Source organism: Cyprinodon tularosa, unplaced genomic scaffold, assembly GCF_016077235.1.
Source record: "Cyprinodon tularosa strain WSP-4 unplaced genomic scaffold, ASM1607723v1 ctg349, whole genome shotgun sequence".
NCBI lineage: Eukaryota > Metazoa > Chordata > Actinopteri > Cyprinodontiformes > Cyprinodontidae > Cyprinodon > Cyprinodon tularosa.
Window position 1 is genome coordinate 501,890 of NW_024039062.1, and position 24,633 is coordinate 526,522.

Below are 24,633 nucleotides of genomic sequence, written 5' to 3' on the forward strand. Positions count from 1 at the left end.
ATAACCTTAAAAATGAGATTACATCATTACCTGTTCATGTTGGTACACCCTCTCTGCATGTCAGTAATATTTGTATTAGTCCACGTCAGCCTAAATTAGAATTTGGGAACACAGATAGTGTGAGCTCCATTGCAATATTAAATAACATGGAAATTTTATAGGAAAGAACCAAAATGACCATGAGCTTTAGTAATTAAGTCCAGAAATTGGAGAGGGTCAAAGTTTCGGAGCTACTACTTATAAATTACAGATTATCTTTTATAATTTCCTGTGCAAAATATTCTCTTTCTTGATTTATGCTTTTAATAAGAGAGCATGAGAAAGGAAATTACTCCCTCGTTGACAGCAGCTGGTGATGAATATCTTCCAGCATGATTACCTTCAAGAAGATGTCAACATTAGGAGACATAATAAAGGGGCTCCACTGCCCTCTACTGGCTCCTTACTTGAATTACATATTTTACAAGAATACTGTATCTCTCCAAGTGCTTTTCTTTAATTTAAATGCCCGGTTACGGAGTAGCAATCTCCTTTATTATTATTAATTTTAGATGTTTAACGATTAACTTGCATTGACCATCAAACATGCAGTTTTCTGTTTCAGTCAGTCAAGCTTTCTTTGTAAATTATAAACACATTATAGAATACCTCTAAACTATCTAGAGGACTGCTTTATTTATTGTAAGGTTGATGTTTTTATCTATATATGAAAAACCAATGTGAAAAACAAAAAGTTAATAAAATGATTTCCTGGGTTCTTGCATCATTATATATGCCTTGACAAACTTAAAGTTTTATAGAGTTTTGAAATAAGGACATGCATTGTTATCATTATTGCTGCATTCTTATCTGTGCTAACAGACAGACCCATCATAAGTTGTCATGTTCTAGAATTAAATAGAGGCCATGTTCTAGAATTTATTGGAGATTAAGACCTCACATATAACATGACAGCTCTTCAGTTCCACTTTTTTTACACTGGTTAATTAAGTGAATCAATGTGGAACAAGAAAAAACCTATTTTAAGAAGCCTTGTTATTATTTTTATGAAGTTTTACACTTGGCTTAAAGTTGAGTGACAATTTGTGAGCAATTTATATACAAAATAAAACCATATATTCTTCCCTTTTGCTTTAATGGATTGGTTTGGCTCGAAATAAAAAGAGGCATCTAATGGATAAACTAGGGTTGAAGCAACATCTGCACCGTATGCATGTTCATTATACTTGGCTTTACTTTTTGTTTGAAGTCATTTTTGGTTTTGCTTCATGCTTGCTTTCATACAGTTAAATATGAATCCCATTTTTTTTCAGTTTGAACTGGAGTTTACATGTAAAGAATACAATAAATGTTTACTGTATCTAGCAGCATGTGGTGTAGTTATGCTTTGCATTTCAACTCTAATGCATTGGTCTTTCTGGTAAGGGGCCAAGATGGACCAGTGCCCCTGTAGAACTGGTCTTGGCCCCTGTACTGAAAACACACACAGCAAAAATGTTAATATAAGAAGTTCCAAGTGTATTTTTTTTACTTTGATTTAAGGATATACAATGTTTTGCAGATCAAATAAAATTATGTTTACAATAAGAAAAAAAATCCTGTTATCCTATGTTAAATGCTATCCTATGTTAATATCTAATTATCTTATTAATTAACCATTGTTAAACTTTTTTTCAGTTTTGTATGGGAAAAAAGTCTGAATTCTGAGATTAAAATCTGAATTCTGTGAAAAAAGTAAAAATTCTGAGGAAAAAAGTCAGAATTCTGTGAAAAAAGTTAGAATTCTGACATTAAAGTTAAAATTCTAAGAAAAAAAGTCAGAATTCTGATAAAAAAAAGTGAGAATTCTGAGATTAAAGCCAAAATTCTGAGTTTACCTTCAAAATTCTGAGGAAAAAAGTCAGAATTTTGACATTAAAGCCACAATTAAAGTCAGAATTCAGAGATTATAGTCAGAATTCTGATAAAAATGTGAGAATTCTAAGATTAAAGTCAAGATTCTGAGATTACAGTTAGAATTCTGAGATGAAAGTCAGAATTCTGAGATCAAAGTCAGAATTCTGAGGAAAAAAGAATTCTTAGATTAAAGTCAAAATCAGTTAACTTTTTTTTATTTAATCAGTGACCCTAATCCTCTTCCGTATTTTAGCACAAATATCTGTTGTATAGAATCATTTTAATAACATAGAAAGCATATGGTGCGACCCTTGAGTTTTCTCAATATGGTACCAATATACTCTAAAAGCTTCTTTGATGTTTTTTTTTTCTGGTTCATATCCTGTTTCATAACTTTGCAAAGCCACCCTCTGACATCTGATTGGCTGTAATCCTCCAACGACGATCCTCTCTGACTCCGCCCACCACATCACTAGCATGGCGGAGTAAGAAGCAGGAATTCCGTCTGAGGGGATGACAGCTTAGCTGATGACCGCTCCGTAGCAACGTAGAGCTGTTGCCCAGCGACCACCGGGGATCCTAAAGCTAAGCTAGCCAGCTGTGGGCCGCTCAACAGAGGCGTACCCCAAACACACAGCTGTTTGTGTGCCCGCCTGGCTTTCGTCAGACCTCACAGGGCGCGGATGAAGTGTTTATACTCTGATGCTCACATTTGGACCGGTGCCTTTCCTCCACTCGAGGGTCGAACCAGTGAAATAGCATAGTTCCCTACCAGCCCCAGGAACGGGAAGATGGATCTGTTCGGGATGTTGTACTTGGACGAGCTTTCCCACGGACTGGCAAACTTGTCCATGTTTCCTTACTTTGATATGGCGCACTATATCGTGTCAGTAATGGCACTAAGGGAGCAGCCAGGTGAGTGGAAAGTTCACCTAGCTGCAGAATTTATGAGTTTATGGCTGCAAGCAAAGATCATCCTCATTGCATAGATCAAAGTTAAGGTGTTGCAACCATGGCAACCCTTTAACTTGTATCTGCAACAATACTGTTACTATAAATGGTCTGTAAACACTGGGGGTTGTGACAGTTAAAAATAAACTAGATTAAAAACTTTTTTTTTATATAAATAGCCGTTTTTAACATAACTACGTTTGATAATTAATAAAATACCCGTCTTTATCTTTGTTATGCTCGTTTTAATCTAAAAAAACAAACAAAAAAACCCACCACCAACAAATACAAAAATTATTAATATCCTGCTCTATTTATGCCCAATATTACTCTAAGGAATATTTGGTTTTATTTTAAACATACATTTTTTTGCGATTAAATAATATCTAATTTTACAGGTCCTGGTATGTTAGCAGAATGTTCAATTTGATGAATTAAAAGAAAAAGAATCTGCATGAGTATTTCGATTAATTGTTAATGACATTAGGATAATGTGTGTGAGGTTTAAAAATAAGTGAAGCCTTCTATAAGCTGAAGCTCAGGGGCAGTGGCAAACTTAGCCATTTTGGGGCCCCGGGCAAACTCTAGTCAGGGGGCCCTTCTCTAAGGCCACATTGACACTGCAGGCCTTGATGCTCAATTCCGATGTTTTTTTTGTGAAATCAGATTTTTTTGCATTGCCGTTCACTTTTTTAAATATATGCGACTTCTATGTGATCTCCTGTGCCGCTTCTTCATAGCAAGACACAGAATAGTGACCTTTTTTTTGTATTAATGCCATTCAGGTTTGATGAATGCAACACAGGTTGCATTTGAAAAGATCAGATTCATATCGGATTCAGGACCACATAGCCAAGCGGCCTGGTTCGGATTGGAAAGAATCGGATTTGTGTTGTTCAGACAGCCATGAAAAGATCAGATCCAGGTCGCATATGGGCCAAATAAATCAGATTTTGGTCATTTCAGGTGTTGTGTGAACGTAGCCTTAGTGATAATGTCTGATAATGTCAGAAATTTATATTTTCTTGAATATCCTACAGATGGCAAGATACCAAAAGGGCATATATATATTTTTTTTTTCATGATGAGAGATTTTCAAACATTTGATTAACTTTGATTATATGAATATGTTCCTTCTTTCATAATTATGTTCTGTTGTTGCTGTGAAACAAAGAAGTCTTGGTTTGCACTGAGCATCTAGTCTACTTTCTGTAGAGAAAAAGACATTAATTTTACGGGGTCTCATCCTGGACATTTTTAGGACCCTCTACTTTTTAAAATTAGTATATATATTTCAGTTATTAAGATATATATAACATTATCATTAGAGCTTTGGTATATTTGTGGTTATTAACATCACTTAACAGGGTATTGGGTCGACTCTTCTTCCAAATCTTTATGCACTTTATTCCAACTAGTTCATAAAGAGGAATGAAAACAGAAGAATCTGAATCTTTTGATGTGACACAAATAAAAAGTTGTTTCTTTTATAATCTGTCTGTCATCTCAAAGCTGCTATCCTAATATAGTATTGGCACACACAGCTTAAATGCAGGGATTCCCAAACACTGGATCCAGTTGATCCTTTCTAGCTCAGATGATTTTTGTCTTGATGGCAGTGATATTTAATAGATTTTAATTTGTAAACACAACCACCATTTCTACATTTGTGCATCATAATAACAGAAAGAGTAATGAGATATTTTAAACTGTTAGTTTATTGTTTTTTATCAGGTTAAAATAAAAATTTTACAATTATGTGAAGATAGACACCATTGCTGCCATTTTTAGTAATCTTTTACACTTAAAGGTGATGTCGACCCACTTCTCTGGATTATTTCCACCAAGTCATGTTGTTGTTTTGTTTTTGTAGCCCAGCGGTTGGTTTAGTGAGCGTGTCAAACCTCCTAACTGCTGGGGTATATGAGATAAGCTTGCTCTGCTCCAAGTTTTGGAACCCACCCTGCTGGTTTGTCAGCTCTATAGTTTTTTTTTTGGTTGGAATTTTTAACGCTCTTTTGACAGAATGCCATTTCAAACAGAAAAAGAAAACATATTCAAGAAGTCAACGCGGGAAGCATGCCACATCAAGCTGTCCCCACATGGCCTTCCACTTGTATATTTAAGTTTATGAGCTACCACATCCCAACTTACAGTGGGAGCTCCCTTCCTGCTCTAAAATGTTCTTACTTTACCTGTTTGTATTCTTGTCACAGTGTAAGGATGCTTGTTTTTATACAGGATTCAGATCAAGGTCTCTGGTTTTAGTATTATGTTCTGTACTTCATACGTAGGTTGATAAGTAATTCCAGGTAGAATCTGGAATCATGGTTGTTGCTGTTCGGCCTGTGATGGACAATTATCCGTTGACAATATGAGGGTGTTGAAGCTAACAGACGTCGGATAGAAAAACCTCGGTGCTATTAATAGCTTTGATCTTTTATCTTAAGACACTTGAACCTGACGTACTCCAGAGAAAGGTTCTCCTCAGTCATAGGCTGATACTACATCTACTATTACACCCCTTTGAAGTATGGCCATTATATGATGATGTCACAATAACATTGAATATCCCTTCAGGGACAAGGTAGAAGTCTAAGGATAAACAAACGTCAAACACACATACTCTTGACTTGCTATAATTGGCAACATTCCCATTAACTTCCATTGATTTTTAAGTTTCAACCCTATCTATGCCCTAAAATAACCCTAAATCTAACCGTTACCAATGCATACCTAAGCCTAACCCTATTGGCACCACAGCCCTAAACCTGTCCTCACTTTACAACAACCAGTCCTCAATGCGATGGTTATAAATCTGATGCCTAGACAGGAGCTAACAAATGAAAATATTAAAAGCAGGTTCAAAACTCAAGATTTATTAACAGACTAAACACAGCTGGATGGTGGAAACACGTTGAGTATCCCACCTAAAAAAAAAAAAAAAGACGGAATTATTAATATTTTTGGTTATACTTGAATTTTTTTTGTTAGTCTGAAAAATGAAAAAATTTAACAATGCATTATGAGTTAAAAAAATGCAATTTGATAACAATTGATTAATTGATTGTGCATTTAAGCGAACACAGGCTTTTTAGTGGGAATGACCAGGAACTAGGAATAACCAGGATGTTTCTTTCTCTAACGTGGGGCAGGACCTTGGCTAAACAGTGTGTGCACCATATGGTATGTAAACAGAACAGCATGGCTGCCAAACCAACAGGGAAGGTAGCGATACCTCCACTGGCTTTCACGCACAGCTGAACAGGAGTGAAAAAGATCACGGGCGCGTTTGATTTCAGTGGCTATGTCCCCCAAAGACCCGGTGTACCTGGACTGGGTCCTTTGAGGTTCCTGAAAATAAAGAGGATGGAAGAGTTTTGGCTGTGGATTCCAACAGGTCCAGCCTTCTCCAGCTTTCATTGCCTATACGCTCAGTCGCCTAGCAACACTTACAGTTGACACACAAAGCAGGCAAAGAATGGATACCAAACTTCTCACTGCTGTTCTGGCTGCTAATATCATTTTCAAGGAGCTTCAACAGCAGCCCCTTTATCACGAATATCAGATTTATAGTTCCCACACTGTTTTATCGGTTCCCCATTTGCAAAGGAACAAACATCACCTGCCACATATCTGACACTATAACCATTAAAAAAACAATTTAAATTAATTTCAGAAGGAACTATTCACACACTTGTAATATAATAAACTGCACTTACAATATTCACCACTGTTTGACGGAATTGACCTTTTTCCTCTGAGCACGGAGCAGGCGGCTTGCTTGGACTCACAATGAATCACGGCATACCCAAGGCTACGTAGGATACCTTAAGCCCGTTCTTCAAAATGGGCAAAAAGAAGGCTGCTTTTGTCTGCCACATAACGAGGAGTCTTCCAATCCAAACAGGCTTTGGCGCCGCGCTATGACATAATCAGCTGACGAATCTAGCCATTGCAGGATGCAGCCATTGAATTTGAACTCAGCAAAAGAGAAGAGCAAATTAAAGAAGTGCAAGTTGTAAGAACCTAAATCTTGGAGGCTATTTCTTCTGTCCCACTGATTAGATGGCTAACAGGTGCTTAATCCTGTAACTAGACCAAGGCCTAGATCATTGTCCTTTATCCGCCATATGAAGTATTCTCAGCAATGTATTCTCATGCAAACAGGATCCTGGACCACATCAATCCTTCTGTGTTTCTGCCTGCCATAAATATTGCTTTGAAGCTAATGTTTTTGATTCCCTTTTCAAGCTCAACATCTTAGAGAAATTTCCATGTGCGTCAAGAAAGTCTTTGAGGTGATGCTCAGGCATAACATAGTCAGGAGGTATGCTGACATCTTAACACTTAGATATTATAATACGCGCACATTAGGGCTACTATAGGTGCGTTAAAAGAGAAATATGGTGGAATTTATATTAGGTGAAGCGAAAACTGCTACTTGGAGAGTTCTGGATACAGCATTTTCAAAGAGAATAATTGTTTTACTTACTTACTGGTTGATAATTTTTTTTAAATAATAAATTAGTCCGATTAGTTGTATGCACTAACGCACATCATCTTCAGCTTGTTCAAGGGTTTGGCAAAGCTAAAGAGAGAAATAAAGCAAACTGTCTTAGTTAGATGACCCTAAAATAACCTTGTATCTGTCCCAGCATACTATAGCAGCTTGGATCAAAGTCCGGCCCAGAGCCATGATTTGTTTCTGTTGTGGCTATAGTGACAGGTGGTCTCCAGCATTTGACTTTCAACACCGAAATGTTCAAGAGCATAGACACAGCCCGTTGTGGTCCCTCTACTAGAAATCTATTTCTGAACTTGCCTTGCAAAGCATCTGAGCTGCTGTGACATTTTAACCTATTGTCCTCAGCTCCTGGCATCAGGCCGTCTCAGAGTGGTTGGGAGATGCAGGCTGTAGGAATATAAGTAAACAACTTACATGAGATTCTTTGAGGAAATATTGTTTGCTTTCTGGGATTTCTAAGGTAAAAATGTCCAAAAATAGACATCAAGTGTAACAGCAGGTAGGACACCAGAAAAGTTTGATGTGTTTTCCAGCTTATATTATTGTTCTTCTCCAAAAAAGGAATGGAATGGTATAAACATTTAGTCCTTCCTGTCTGTCCTCTTTCCTGACTTAAATCACTTTCTTCATCCTTTTTAGTCTTTTATTTAAGATCCAGGGAACTGTGTTCCAGACAGGGAGAGAAAGTCACTATTTACGATTATACAGTACAGGATGCGGTGTTAGACATAAACACACACAAGCTATCTCAAAAAGAGCTTAAGGTGTCATTTATGTTATTATGGAGTTATTTTAAACTCAAACACTTCACACACTGCCACATGTTGGTTGTTTAGGATGCAGCAGACAAGAGACATGGAGGAGGAACAGTGGTTATTTGTGTGTCAGTGTTTTTTGCCTCTAAGCCAGAAATAGAAAACGGGTAATTTTTTAAATCCTGTAATGACTGTATAAACAGTCCACGGGAAAAAAGGAGGAGGACCTTAGGCAGGCTGAGCACAGTATCAGTCTTATCATGTGACAGTGAAGGAAAATGGATATAGAGCTAGCAGACTGGACCAATGTTAAGGCTGAAGTCTCTGTTCAAGGTTTAGGTGCAGATAAGGATTGTGTAGTTTAAAATGTTCTGTTTAATAATAAGTAGTAGTATCTCTTCTATTTTAGACATTTATACCCCTACAACTTTTTTCATCGTGTCCTGTTACAAACTCAAACTTCTAATAGACTTTGTCTGCTGCAGACCAGCACACAAAAACACATAAAGTGAACAAAAATTGATTGATGGTGTTAAAACATTTTTCAGTAAATGTGATGTCTAACTGTATTAAAGATGTAGTGAGGATGTTCTTTTTCTAGGTGGATCATCAAAATAAGTGCTCCTCCTAATTGTCAGTCATTCTGATGATATGTTTACATAAGGCTGTCCTACGTATTCCTCCCCATTTTCACTTACCGGTGGAAAAATTGCAAAATCTCATTTTGGAAAATAAGCTTGTACGAGCGATGCCAACAGCAACTTTTAAACAGAGCGTGCACGAGGAGAAATGGGCTCATGCATGCTCTTGCACTAATTTTTGGAGAGGGCGGATGTTTTCAAAAATTTGCGAAAATCCTCCACTATACCTTTAAGAATATAAATGTTACAAGTTGTTTACTGATTTCAGATCTGAGCTTTGAATATGCCACGGAGTGTTAACCTAAAGGATTCCTCCATAAACCTGGCTCTACTATAGGGTTATTGTCCCTCTAGGTGAACTACTTCTACTCTCCATTTTACCTGTTTAACTAACTTCTTTTAACCTGCTAAATAAATAATCTCTGCTGCATATGCCTGCTGCCATTGCCATAATTTACACTGGGACTGTGTGTTTAAAGTTAAATGTTCTTAGTTTGCTACCACACATTTTGAATGTAAAGCCAGAAAGCTATAACGTTGCCTTCATGTGTTTTAGTAAAGATGAACCTTTCCACTTTTAAAGTGGAAATGACCAGCACAGTGTGTTCAACTGCTTGTGTTGTGCTAGAGAAAAGACAAACATGTTGGATCCACAGATTATCCTGACCTGCCATTTGGGCATGACTGGGGTCATTTAGGATCATCTCCTGATTCCAGTAAATCATGCGCTCACTGGCCTCCACTACAGATGAAATTAGAAAGTTGTTTACATCAGAACACAGTCCATACAGTACCTTACTGGCTCTTATCCTCGACGCACTACTAGCTAGCATCTGATAAAATTCAACAGGAATGGTTGTTTTAAAACCAACACAGACTTAAAGGGCAACATTGTAAAATGTGATGTATGTCACAGCATTATGTAGGCTACAAAAACAAAGAGAGAGAAGTTTAAAAATGCAATGCTCACCATGCAGAATCATTTCGCTGCTCTCCGCCATGTTGAAAGGTCAGGGTTGACCTCATCTTGGCAGCTCAGGTATCATAAATATATTCCACATTTCCAGTGGAAGTTATCAGTGGGTGTTCATGTGCAATTGTCGTGTCAGTTTTTGGTATTTACCACAATTACGATACTAAATAAAGGCAGCATAAGTCTCATCTGACCAGGTTTGGTATTTACCACGTCTGACGAGGTTTGTGGCAAACTTAAATGGTCCATTTTTTCCTCAGTCCTCCATAAAGGCAGATTTGCAGAGATGGAAAAAGTATTCACTTTCCGTACTTGAGTAAAACTACAGATACTTGTGTTAAAAAATACTCTGGTAAAAGTGAAAGTACTGAATAAACTTCTTTACTCAAGTAAATTTACTTAAAGTATAAAAGTAAAAGTAGAAACCACTTTTTTCATGCCATTGCCTACATTTTAAATGGATGTGTGCCAATACGACTAGATCTCCGTTGTGTTCATTTTCAATCATCTTGTCGTCCATACTACTATGCTAATGCCACCGCCACCAAGCTGCAATGATTCGCCGCGAATGAATACTGCCGAATCTGTTGATTCATCTTGTAGTGGTGCGTCAAATGCAACGTAGATTCCCATCCAATTAGATTGAATTTGGTATTGATGACGTGAAAAATAATAACGGTAACTCCATTGAAATGATTCAAAACTAAAGTAATGAGCCAATTTTTTAAAATGTAAGGAGTAGAAAGTACAGATATTTGTGTAAAAATGTAAGGAGTAGAAGTAAAAAGTCGCCATAAAAAAAACTAGTAAAGTAAAGTAAAAATATCAGAAAAATCTACTTGAGTACAGTAACAAAGTATTTGTACTTCGTTACTTCCCATCTCTGCAGATTTGTTAAGTATAAAGCTAAAGCTAAATATTGTTTTCTTGGTTTCCTCCCTTTACTGAACCTCCATGTCTGGTCTGTCTGTTTTAGGTTGACAGCCTCATCTTTGCAGATTTGCTGCAGTGAAATGATTCTCCATCCTGAAAGCTAGCATCATTATTAAAAAGCTTCACTGAGCTTTTCAACCTCTCCAGAATTGTCCCTGACCTGTCTGCTGCTTCTCTTGGACGTCATAATGCAGTTTATTCACTTATGAATTCTACTAGCCTCTGAAGGCTTCAGAGAAAAGCCCACACTAAACCTGCCTGGTGGCAATTATATGTGCTTGTTTGCACAATGGCAACATTCGAGGGTTTCAGCTCTTAACGGATGAGGAAAAGAGACAAATGTCAATCATATCATTTCTTTCCTGCCAAGATAAAGGTCAAACAAACTAGGGAAAGCATTTCATGATCGGTAGCAGTGGGGTTGGCCTGGTTACTCCAATTTGCCTTGTAAATGAGTGTCCTAATGGGAGGATATGGTAAAGGTCTACCTTCTAATCTCAGCTCTGTCGGCTGAAAATAGAAACTGTTGTTTTATTTTTCTGTCTAGAACTGGTCCTGGAGGTTGTAGCACTAAACCTGAATTTCTGTTTGTGTCTGTTCACTCAGGCTCTAACATAGCGAGCATATTTACAATGGCTCTACATCTAAAGTTGACGACACAGCATTATATATGTCTGCAGCGTAAACGCTTTGCTGCACTCTGCACCACGTTTTCCCATCAGGCCAAACAATCTAACTGTGTAGTGTCTGCTTTGAGAGATATCACAGGAGAAGCAGATTTAAATGGCCGATTTGGTCTTAGCCTGCAGGTATTAAAATTATTCCTTATCTGACATTTTTCAACTTACACCTATTTTATAGCACATGGAACTTCTTTACCTCAACACATCCATAGCTTTTAGGTGAAAAGAAGATATGTATATCACACAGCATCAACTGAGCTGGTAGATGAAACAAATGTGTTGCTTAGAAGGCAGTTGGGTCAGTAACTTGGTAACTTTGTCAGATTAATATAGATTCAAAATCACCTTTGTGTTTTTTTTTTTTGTCCTGTAGGTCAATGACATATTTGACTGGTAGAGATGTGTTAGGTGAGGCAGTTACCTATGCCACAGTTTACATAAAAAAAAAGGAAAAAATAATTGAATTGTAGCTTTTAGCATTAATTATGCATAAACTGGTGGAAAAATGTCTGTTTTTGATTGAGCTTTTCTGTATAAACATTGTCTTAGACGAACAAAGTTTAGGATAACACAAAAATAACCTGAACAATACTGACCCTGTGTGAAAATATAGTCACTCAAGGGCGTAAATCCTGAATTATGTTTTATGAAGTGCATTTTTTTAAATATCAGATTAGTTGAAAATAATCTTCTCTGCTACCATGGAGAGACTATATTTGGCCGAAATCCAGCATACTCCAAAAACCCAATCCACGGGGAAGCACATGGTAGCATCATCCTGTGGGGATGTTGTTAAGTTGCCTGTTAAGTTCAGTGGAAGATGAATATAAGTAACGCTAAAAACAGCTATCTATCTAAGCAAAACGGGATTTGAATGGAGGTTCATCCTCCAGCAGGACAATGACCTGAGTCATACTGCTCAGGCTACTCTGGAGGGGTATTAGGGCAAAGATAAAAAAAAGACAAAGTCCAGACCTCAGTCCATCTGTGGTTCGACATGATCATTGTTGTTCACAAGTGAAAACCATCCTGCATGAAGTGGGTCAGCTTTGCCTGCACCAATGGCATGAGTTCACATGGACTTATCCAAAACAAACTTTAGCTGTACTTGACATAAAGGATGGCTTTACTAAGTACTGCCTTTAGGGAAGGAGAACAGTTAATACAAACAGAGGTTTCAACAGGGCTTCAAAGTTGTGGTACTGGTCTTTACATGAAATGGTGCAAACTATCCACTTTAGTTCAATATTGTGAGACAACAAAACAAAAAATACCAAGAGGTGTGAATACTTCTGCTAGGCCACTATATGCATTGGGTTACATCCACTAAAAACTAAAACATTTAAGAAAAAGAACAAGATATCTACAGTCTGACATGATGGTGGTAGTGTGATGATCTTTGGCTGGTGTGATGGTTCTGGGCCTGGGTTACTCGTTGCCATGGGTGGAACCATGCTTTCTAAAGGAGAACTCTGAGGAAGTATGACTGGCCTACAATTTGTCACTTGATTATAGATGCTCTTGAGCTGCAAGCTGGAGTGTCACGAGATCTGAGTTTTCACAATCACAACAAATCCATCTTGAAAGACTCCCGCTAATATGTCCATCTCCGAACGACTAGTGGGTCGGACCAGTGACATGACACAGTGTTTTTTAGGATGGGACTTATGAGGACAGTCAGAAAGGCCTTACACACATGGCTATGCTGGAGAATTCACCTGTAGATAATGCAACGGATTCTGTTTTAGCTAAAATAACGACATTTTCTTGTTTAAAAAAGGAGCAAAGAGAAGCACTTTGCGCTTTTATAGATGTGAAAGATGTCTGTGCGTTTCTTCCGACAGCATTTGGGATAAGTTTGATTTATCATCTTACTCTACTAGTTGTGAAGGCAGATACTAGCTGGCACGTCACCCAGAAACAGCTCAAAGTATTGTACTAAACGTCCCTCCTTTTCACAGACAGACTGAACGGCAGCCATCCCAGATTAATAATTTAGAACTCAACCCAGGTGTACACATATCAATCTGGCTACTACCAGGTTATAATCCCGTTACCCCTAAGTAAACGTTGACAAGTTCACCCCAATTGACTTAAAAAAAGGAAAACAAAGGGCTTGGAATGGCCTAATCAAAGTCTGATTTAGTATAAAGCTACCCAGACTGTTCATGCTTGAAAACCCTTAATTTTAGCCAAATTAAAAACAGTTATGGCGAGAATTTGTCTTTATCTTTTTAGATTTTTTATTAGACTTAACCATATTCAGTTTGCTGTACCATGATATGTAGTTATGAACATCTGTATAAGAATATGCTGGTGAATATTCTCACTCAGTTAAAAAACAATCCACTGGACATCTTCAAACTTGGAAACAAAGTCCATTGGATTGTTCTTTAACTTTTTTTTAGAATATGTATGAGAATGTGAGATAAAAGTTAATAAGCAATAGCTGCAGATTCTAAGGTAGGGTGCAGAGAAGACCAGCAAAGCTTTAAACCAGGGATATACTTCATTGATTTCATTCAACTCATCAAGTCATTATGATAAGACTGGACTCACTTGATGAGATGGCTGGAGTCCGGTGTGGTATTGCTTGGTTGGAAAGAAAACCTGCAGCCACACGGCCCTTTCTAGAACCAGTTTGACATCCCTGCTTTAAATCCTCCAGATCCCTCTCCAGGAGTCTATAATCAGTTTCTAATCCTCAGATTACCCTTCTAGTCCAAATAAAGCCATATAGCTGTAGCAACTCTGGGCAGCCCTAAATAAAGATCTTCCTGTCTAAAGGTAGAATCTAAACAAGGAATGTAACTTATCAATTAATAAATTAATCTAAATTTGACTGATGTTATTGTAGCAATTTTCTTAAAAAAAATGAATTTTCTCTTTTATCCAGAGGCTCTCTCCATAACATTAAAGGCTTGATGTATTTTAAAATATGCTGAGTAAAATCAAAGCTAGTACATAATGATATTTTTATTGTGCCAACTGTATTAGATACTGAGTGAATAAACAAAAAAAATATGTTTTCTTAAGCATTATTAAGTTAAACACATTTAAAGATATAGCAAAGCAGGAACATGATTACCGAATAAAAAAATTATATATTTTATGAAACATGTATAATTTCCAATGTACAGACATGTAAAAGTATCAGTAATAGACAGGGTATGTCCCTCCAATATGCTGCTGTGCTTAGAAGGCACAGGAGGGAAGTCGATGCAGCACAACTAAATGCATGCTGTTTAGGTAATAATAACCTAAGGAGTTTATTGCATGTTTATATATTCAAACAGAAACACATAAAGGGCATTCTGGATCCTTGTCGACATTGGACACTGTAAATAATCCCATAGCAAACTCTGGATCCATTCATGTTTCTGTTCTAGCATGACTCACCTGGCAATACTAACTCTTGGTGATATTAGTAAGGCTGTATGGAAGCATGGACAGCAGTGTCCTGTAGTGTATGACGGCAACACTACGAAACTGTTTAAGTGGACATTATAAATGAATCTAATTAAATACATTTTAATAAAATAAACCATTAATCGACAAGTAATCTTAAGCTGATTAATTGTTCCCTAATCTATATGTGTTGATTTCTGGACTTCATTTGTTTTTGCGATGGATCAGCCTTAAATCAGGGAAATACAATAAAGTTATTTTTTCAAGTAGGACTGCAACTAACTATTATTTTTGTCAAAAATGTATTTTCAATTAATAAATAATCAGACAGCAAAATGTTCCATGAAGATTTTTTTTACAGAATTAAATCAGGTCAAACTAAAAATTTCTCACTTAAGGACTACTGGATAGAGGATATTGACAGATGAAATTTTTTTGCAAAATGTTTGTTGTAAATGCTGCTCTAAGTGTGTTGCTTTGTCAACTAAATGCATGTTTTAGTCTCTATACTCCATTTAACGATTAAAGATTACTATTTTAGTCGACGATTATTTCAATAATCGATTAATCCCAATTATTCCGACGAATTGTTTCAGCTTTTTTGTCAATGTGTCAGTAAATACATGTTGCTAGTTGAGGAATACTGCATATCTTACTGAGCATGAGGATTACAGAAATGTATTATGATGACGATTAGTTCCCAGGCTTTTAGAATAATTGCAAGGGAAAAAACCTGCAATTTCTATCTAACCAGGGTGGAAATACTGTTTATTATCATACAGAAACTGTGTTTAAACAATGTAATTGTCTATAAAGGTCATTCCACTTCTTTGAACTTTGGAGTTTAAACTGCATAGAGACTCTGTTGGTGTGTTTGACAAACCCTTCCCTTTCTCAGTTCCCTGTGGACTGTAAACAGATTAATGTTTACACAGATCAGACGTTTAAGGCACAGACAGTTCACACCTGCTCTGTGCAACAAATAACATTCAAACCTATCTCTGTGATGTTCTCAATCTTTTACCCACATGTAAATGAGCGGCTGCTCCATTGTTTTTCTATTAGATGCAGTTCATTAATCCTACTAATATCCATGTTTTTTGCACAGGAGCTCTGGACGTGTCCAGAGTCAGCCCCTTGGCCTGTTGGTTCAGCTCCATGCTCTACTGCTTCGGGGGGGCAGTGCTGTCAGGGATCATGCTCGCTGAGCCACCGGTCGCACCTTTGTCCAACGGCACCAGTGTTCTTCTCGCATCAATCATCTGGTAAATATAGTTAAATAAGGATGAGGGAAGCCATATTAGTCCTGTATTTGTCCAAATGTGCAAAGTTGTTGTTGTTGTTCAGCATAGAGGGAAAAGGCAAAAGCTGTGTTATGATCAGTCAGAGGTGACACACAAATAGGAATTTTCACTTATCTTGCTTTTTTAAATCAGGGAAATCTTAAATAATAGACCAGATAAAACAGGTTCTCTGAATCTGAAAACCAATCCTTTGGCGCCCTCTAATGGTTTCCTTTAAAGTTACACCCCACACACACACACCCCGCTTTGTTTTCATGACATATGGGGACATTTCATTGACTTATATTCATTTTATATGGCCTAACCCAGACCCTTACCCTAACCCTAACTATTACCAAAATGTACCTAATCCTAACCTAAACTGAATTCACACCTTAGTCCTAAACCTAACCCCCAACTCAAAGAACAGAACTTTACCATATAGGGACCAGTTGAATGTCCCCATATGTACCTGTATGTAGGATATTTTACAAAATACTTCTCTCACATTGTAGGTAAAACAAAACCACACACACACACACACACACATCCTGCACTCTGTTGGTTAATAGAGGTAGTTCACAGACACACTTGAATAAAAGACTGGCTGTAGTTTGCCAAAACAGTCAGAATTTTCCAAAGCACACTTCTTGGATTTTATATTCATTTTAAGCTTTTGTTGTAGTGTTTGAAAGTCCTTTTTGTAGCTTTATATGAATGTTGAAATATACTATATCTATATTAAGTGATATTTTCCCTTACCTCCACAAAAAATACACAGCCTACCATTGTGAGCATCCTTCTGGCTGGGTTCCCATCCTGTTGGATCATATTGGGTGTTCCAGTTGCAACTCATTCACAGCAGTTTTCAGATTTAATTAATTTTTAACAGTATGGTTACAGTTGTGTGTTTCAACAGAAAAATACCAAATATATAAATATAGTTCAGTTGTAAAATGTAAGTCTTAAAATGTGTTTGCCAAAGCACAGACCATAGTTATATTAATTTTTTTGTGAACAACGCTAACAATCAAGCCTGGTTTATGCTCCAAACCTAATAATGACTACAAAAATATTTGGTTGTAGTTTTACTTGTGAAAGAACCTTAATTCCTTTTCCTATTTTGGGGGGAACCTGGTGTGGGAGGATTATTAAGAGACAATTAGCCACACATACAGTTTCATGATGGAGTGTCATGATGGATGTACAGTATGTATCTTTCTGACCAGAAGTATGTCTCTGCCAAGTTATACAAGCTTTATTTGTCTGTAGGTACCTCATCTTCTATTGCCCCATGGATGTGGTGTACAGCTGCACGGCACTGCTGCCCCTCAGGTTGGTTCTGTCAGGAATGAAGGAGGTGACCAGAACCTGGAAGGTCCTTGGAGGTGTCACCTTGGCACAAAAAAAATATAAGGATAGTCTGCTGGTTATGATCGCTATTGGTTGGGCGAGAGGTCAGTTGATGATTGGAGTTATTCAGGAGGAATAATTCCATGTTTTTAGTGACATTTGTTAGCATTTATCTCATCATAGAATCATATCACTATAGTCTATCCTGCCTGTTCTTCTCCATTTAATGCGTCCCTCTACCTTCCAGGTGCTGGAGGTGGCCTTATAAGTAACTTTGAGCAGCTGGTTCGTGGTGTATGGAAGCCGGAAACCAATGAGCTACTTAAGATGTCCTAGTAAGTAATCTGGAAAACTTTTACATTGCAAGAAGGGCTGGAAGGTTTCCTGATTGGAAAGGAAAATAAAAAGATGTTTTTCTATAATACACTCAGAGGGGCGGTCCTGGAAAACTAATTCAGGGTGGGAATTTTTTCAAACACACAGTCAACTGCAACCCGATTAACATAAACAAATTAACTAGCTTAAATTCGCATTGCAAATAATATATATTTCTGAAGTTAACTGTTATAAGATCATCCAAGGTGAAGTAGAAATTAATCTAAAGGCGTAGCCTGAAACATTGCTTCCTCTGATTCAAGATGTTATAAAAACATCCTGCCTGACTTCTTTCCACAGAACTATAAACTGTTCTTGCCTCTGGGCTCACAGAAGAAACCACAGCTTCATCTCACAGAGTGTTGGATAAAAATTAAACCCCAGGCCCCCCCACACACTTCATTATCCATCACAGTTCTGATCCAGGGTTTAACCCTGCATCTGTCCTATGTTACAATTTCAACTTATAACATTATCCATTATATGATGTGTATCTCCTAGTATTTTAAACATCATTTGGTTTTCATTTAAATCCTTTTTAAACTCAATTAGGGCTGAGTTTTGTTGCCAATTTGCTACATTTGTTATCTCATGATGCTGCTTTTCCACTCGTACCTTTCCCTGGGACCAATGCAAAAAGCAAAATAAAAAAAATCCAGATCTGTATTGGTGATGAAGATCTATACGACAATAAGAAGTCCAAGTGTTGTGCTCTTTGATTGTACCTAAAGGTTCCTGCTTTGGCTCCTGCTCCCATCAACCCTTGCAACACAAGTTCTGCTCACCTTACTGACTCTTTCTCTTCCATCTTTGTTTAAAAGATAATAAGAATTCAAAAAGCTATATGGAATTTCCCATCAGTAATAAATTACTGACTCTTTATAAGCTCTGGCAATGTTCATATAGCAACAAATACATATATTCTTAATCTTGTCTGACTTTTACCTGCTTAATGCTTAAATAAAGGTTATATAAATTAACAAAGCACAAGGATTTTAACAGGCATGTAATATATTAGGAAGTTTATGAAGTGTAGCTATATGAAATCAAAATTCCCTTTGTAGCATTGAATAAATTATCTTGTTATAACTTTCATAACCAAGTCAGTTTTGGTCACCTTAGAGTGAATCTAAGCTCTGCTTTAAGCTAATGGTGCTGATTGGGCTAAGCTAGCATTTTCAACATGGAGTCAATAACTTAGCTGCCATTAAATTATTTTTAGAGCATCAGTTGGCTATTTTCTCTTCCTTTTATCCTCCTCCTCTCTCCTCCTTTCATTTACACCATCTCTCTCCTCCAAAGCTAGATGGTGCAAGGCTTGTCCACAGCAATAATGAAGAGAGGCAGTGGAGGTGTGCTGGTTCTATACTTGCTACTGCTCAGTCTATGGAGGACTCAGCAAGGCTGATACCTCGGTGAAACGCACAATCATTATTTATTTGAAAATAATTCAGGCACGACCTGAACAGAGCAACTGTCCCCCCCTATCTGCCAGCACCTAGGCCAGGCCACCAGGAACTGTCCTGTCTCCCCTGATGGTCGGTCCACACCTGGAAACTCCTCCCTTAGCTTTCTGTGGGTGCTTGAAAACACTCACTCCAAGAGTCCCATATATTAACGTATACTCTAATCAGTCATAACATTATGACAGCTGACAGGTAAATAGCAGAATGTAATCTATTCAACATAGCACCTGTTAATAGTTGGGATATATCAAAAAACAAATATTTATTCCACAAACATTGTCTAAGCATTGAGGTGAGTTTTAAATCAGTTAGATTTTTGCGATTGGTCCAAACATCTTCAAAACGGCAGCCTTTGTGAGTTTTCTCTATTTGGCTGTGGTCAGCATCGATTTAAAATATCCCTGGAAGGAACACTGAACCTGTCAGGTAGTGAGGAGCCAATGCCAACCCATCCACAAGGGAATAAAATGCTGATCCCTGTTGCCCAATCAAACAGATTAGCAACTCTAGATCTAACACTAAAGAAGCCATTGCTGAGGTTGAGAGAAATATGTCCAAATGAACATTGTTTCTTGGTACAGTATCTTAAAGGAATAGTACACCCAAAACATGATTAGCCTTCATTTTCTACTCACCCCCATGCTGAACAAAACTCTGGAGTACTTTTTTGATATCTCAAATGCATCTGGAGATCTGGGAGGCTTCTTGCTGTCTGCTGACATTCAAATAATGGAGGTCTATGGCGCCCGAGACAGAAAGGTCCACAAAAGTCCACAAAAACTTGTCAATATTCCTCCATACTGCTCGTCCAATGTAATCCAAGTGTCCTGAGTGGGTAGCATCCAGAATTTACTCGAAACGAAGTCATTTAGAACGTTTTAGAGCCTAAACAGTAGTGTATAGGATTTCCTAATAGCGCCCCCATGCGCGCTCACGATTCTACGGAAGCCGGCAGACCAAACCAGCGCATTCAGCTCGGCAAAGAACTCATGCTCTTCCTCAACACTGAAGTCCTCAGACATTTTTCTTTCGTTGTTTCTTTCTTTGCACAGGTAAACAGCACATTTCTTCTTCTACGCTTGCATTATCGGCAGACCAGACGCTGAATGCGCACTTTCTTCCGGTTTGGTCTGCCGGCTTCCGTAGAATCGTGAGCGCGCATGGGGGCGCTATTAGGAAATCCTATACACTACTGTTTATGCTCTAAAAACATTCTAAATGACTTCGTTTCGAGTAAATTCTGGATGCTACCCACTCAGGACACTTGGATTACATTGGACGAGCAGTATGGAGGAATATTGACACGTTTTTGTGGACTTTTATGGACCTTTCTGTCTCGGGCGCCATGGACCTCCATTATTTGAATGTCAGCAGACAGCAAGAAGCCTCCCAGATCTCCAGATGCATTTGAGATATCAAAAAAGTACTCCAGAGTGTTGTTCAGCATGGAGGTGAGTAGAAAATGAAGGCTAATCATGTTTTGGGTGTACTATTCCTTTAATATATTCTCCAAAAAGAAAAGTCAGTTCAGAAAACTCTATAAATGATAAATGAATTCCTGCTTACAGCCTATTCATTAAAGGAAGCAAATAAAATGATTTAAGTGCAGTTAAATTGACATAAATCAACATAACCATAGGTATGCTAGCAGCAGAACATGCATAGATATGTTTCCTGATATCACTAACGTAAAACACAAGAATAACAAGCCAGGAGAAACTGCTGCATCGGAAACACATGATGGACTATTATGTATGGCAGATGAGGGGCCAATCCATTGCTAAGTTGACTAACAGTAAATTTAGCCATTTAGGTTTCACTTTTCTTTTGCAGATAGCTTAATTAGGCAGGGTTAGTTTTAGGACAAAAACAAGATTGAGTTGTTAAGCTGGTCTCTAAAATTCTACAGATCTCAAGATCTTGAGGAAATACAGGTTCTTCCTGCAGCCAGTCTGCAGCACCACAACACAACTTCAGGGGTTCTACAGCTTGGACTTATCTGAGTCTATTAATTAAACAGTCTTAAAAGTAAAGACTGATTATTCCCTAGTTTTTTTTGTGGAAGAACCCAGCACGTTTATATAAATTCATATATGTGCTATACATTACTTAGGAAGTGTTTTTTGTCTGTCTTTCTTTTTTTGTGCAGCACTTTGTGTTTTTTTATGATCTATCATTTTAATTAATGAATGAGTAGAAATAAAAATGTGCAGTTTTCTAACATGATGCTCTTGCTTTGCTCACATGTTTATTATGGTTCTGTTTAATATATTCTCACTCATCATTCATGTTGCAGCACTACTAGATCTTAATTTGTTGCAATGACATGCTTGTTTATATAAAAACCTTAAACAAAGTGTTTTGCATTTTGCAGTTTACATTCAGAGCAGATCATATTTGGCTCCAGATATATCTTAAACATTGGCACATGCTGATGATGAAAGTTTTCATGTTTTTTTTTTTTTGTTCTTCCTGTATATTAGAACGTTCTGTCTGATACTCTGTTGATTTCAGTCCCACTAAGGTCACCCTGATGGGAGCAGTGCTGTTCTCTCTGCAGCAGACTCACTACCTGCCTCTGCAGAAACACCACCTGATGCTCTTCTACACCATCTTCATCGTCGTCAACAAGGTCAGTGTCCTGCACCTGTTTCACACTACGACATGAGTAAAATCCAACCCAGCGAGTAACATGCAGAATAGGGAGATGTCTCTGATAACATCTAATCGGCCATGTTCTCGTTTTTTTTATTAATTTGAGCTAACCATAGATTTAACAGATGTCTTGTTGCCACAGCTCCAACTCGATCTTTGATGTTTTGTCTTTTAAATGACCTTCCTGTCTCTGCTGTTTTTTTGAAGTTTTCACTTCGGTGACTCACATTAGCTGCGTATTACCCGCAGGGCTGGAGCTTTTGCATCATTTTCATCAGCTTGCATCACCCACTTTTCTCGTCTCTGGGAAAATGTGCTCATGACTCACAAAACAGATAAATCTATCACATCTTCTCTCAACTTTTTTTCTATCTAACTCCCACTGCTTGATCTGTCAAATCACCAGCAGCATGTTTCATCAAATTTAAGAGCTGTTTGTTTACTTTTTGATGACGTGGATATCAAGCAGTCATACCCTAATAGAAATGAAATACCACCATCCTCTTTTGTGTTTTTATATGCATATTAAGAAGGCATCATACGTTGCTGAACAAGCACCCATTAATAAATCATAACTTAATAGTTCTGCAGACAACACTAATGTGTAGCAGGCAGGTTGGCAGTCTCTTTAGAGTTGAGCTATTTGCATGCAGTTGTATTGTTATAGCTGCTTTTTACATTTTTTAAAACCATATAACTTTTATTGCTTTAAATATTTAGGAATATATGCTAAATAAATGTATTACAGTGAGCTTCTAGCAGTTTAGACAATTTTATTCCCCAAACAGATAATCCAGTTTCTACCTGAATGTGGTATGCCTAATAAAAAAAACAAACAAAAAAAACTACTAAGGTTTAGGAACATTTAACTTAGCTTCCAATCAGTAATTAACAATCTTCCTTAATAGTTATTTGGTATAATAATATTAATATTTTATTTTTTCTATTATTTTGTAAGAGTTACCTAAATTGAACATAGGCCAGAATAACAATTAATGGAAGTCTGGTTAAAATAAATCATAAGTTTAATTATATTACTACTTGTATTTGATGCATTTTTATTATGATGTTATATCATATAATATAATTATGATAAATATAAATAGGAAAATCTGTGAGATTAGCAAATGGAATAAAGAAACAAAGAGAAAGATCCAAAGATGTAAAATTTTAAAAAGTACATAAAAAAGCTCAAAAAATGGGAATGTGTAGAAAATCATTAAAATGCCTCAATTCAGAAGGCTGTGGTGTTAGCTTACAGCTTCATTTGTTGCTCGCCTACTTTCAACTCTTTAAGCTAACATTATGGGTCAGTTTGTTTCTATTGGCTGTACTGTTGAGGAAATACGGAGATAAATAATCATAAAATACTCAATACTACAATTCTATGTTTCACTAATTTGATTATTGATTTATTTTTTAGGATTAATCTTTGACAATGATTAGGGCTCTTATTTCCAACGGGCTGGTCATCTGTAATAAATGAAAAGACAAAAAACATTACTTAATTTCTCTTAATTTGTCTTAACTAAGCTGGGTTTAAATGGACTAGTTTGTACAAAATGGCCAAAATGATAAAAGCTGCAGAGGTTGTGGGAAAACCTATTGTCGTATTTAGTATTTTTTAGGCCCAATAGAATAGAAATGAAAAGTTTTGAATCTAATTTCTTCTTTTTTTTTTTCTTCTCCAGACACGGATGATGCTGACAGGCTCCTCCTCCTCACCCTTCGCCCCCATCGAGTCAGCCCTGTACAAGGCACTCTTTACTGGCTATTCCCCGTACGCTGCTCTCACAGGAGAGCTACACAAAGCAGGCACGGATAACAGCATAACAAACAGAACCGCCTGCTGCGGCACAACCAAAGAGTCCAAGGAAAACAGATCATCAGGACAGAACCACTCCTCTTCACCCGGTGGGGGGGTAGAGAGCTCGCCTAAAGCCAAAGAAGCGTCAGAAGCAGAAGACTCCAAAAAGATCAACTAAGCAGCCTTTGCCCTGTAGCGCCTTTTTATCTGAATCCTTGTCGATTCTGAATAAAGTTGACCTGAACTTTCTCCTTTTGAGACGTAATAGGTTTGGTTGTGCCTAAAAGCAGTTTTTTTCTTCCCCAAACTGTTTCTTCTGTATATCTCAGGATTTTAGCTTTGAAAGAAAAAAATGTTTTCAATAAGAGATTAATTAAACTTTTGGGTGTTACTCTGGGCTAATTACCCCCTCCTTAAAGAACCGTGAAATGCATGCTGTTGCATGTGAATGATATACTTTCCTTTCGCTGATTGCACATTTGCAGTACATATTGTAGCTTCTTTATTTCCAAACTGTCATTCTGGAAATGATCTTTCAATATTCCAGAGTTTTGGGACCAATGCTGTACACTTGCTGGGAACTTTTCTCTATTTTGCTTTATGTAAAGTCTACTTTTTTTTTTTTTTACTCTAAGAGGGGTTATGGGTTTTAAGAGAAGTTATATTTGATCACGCTCAGATGATTTATTATATTTATACAAAATAACAGCACTGTTGAATGTAATATATAGAGAAATGAAAAGCAGTTGTATTTTTCTGGCTGGAATGAAATCTCAGCACGTGAGAATAAACATTTTTAAATGAGCTAAACTCTCCTGTGATTTCTTAGGTTTTCTCAAACATTTGGGATATTATCTTCTGCTTTTAATCCCAAAACAGTTGTTTCTATTTAATACTTTCACAAGACACCTCATTAAAGCAACATC

At 37.2% G+C, this 24,633-nt stretch overlaps 1 protein-coding gene across 1 annotated transcript; it reads left to right on the plus strand.

The window, feature by feature from the left end:
- Nucleotides 1-2,345: 2,345 nt before the first annotated feature.
- Nucleotides 2,346-24,216, plus strand: tmem38b (transmembrane protein 38B). Its single transcript, XM_038294996.1, has 6 exons — nt 2,346-2,811; nt 15,877-16,033; nt 17,324-17,508; nt 17,652-17,739; nt 21,760-21,877; nt 23,592-24,216. Exons 1-6 carry the CDS (start codon nt 2,688-2,690, stop codon nt 23,883-23,885), a joined length of 966 nt encoding a protein of 321 aa, XP_038150924.1. The 5' UTR covers nt 2,346-2,687; the 3' UTR covers nt 23,886-24,216.
- The last annotated feature ends 417 nt before the right edge of the window (nt 24,217-24,633 follow it).

Bases quoted from the DNA above. Each gene is read 5' to 3' on its own strand.
- tmem38b (XM_038294996.1), top strand. From the start codon at position 2,688: ATGGATCTGTTCGGGATGTTGTACTTGGACGAGCTTTCCCACGGACTG. The intron at 17,509-17,651 runs GTCAGTTGATGA...TCTACCTTCCAG, and splicing joins CGCTATTGGTTGGGCGAGAG to GTGCTGGAGGTGGCCTTATA. The intron at 21,878-23,591 runs GTCAGTGTCCTG...TTTCTTCTCCAG, and splicing joins TCTTCATCGTCGTCAACAAG to ACACGGATGATGCTGACAGG.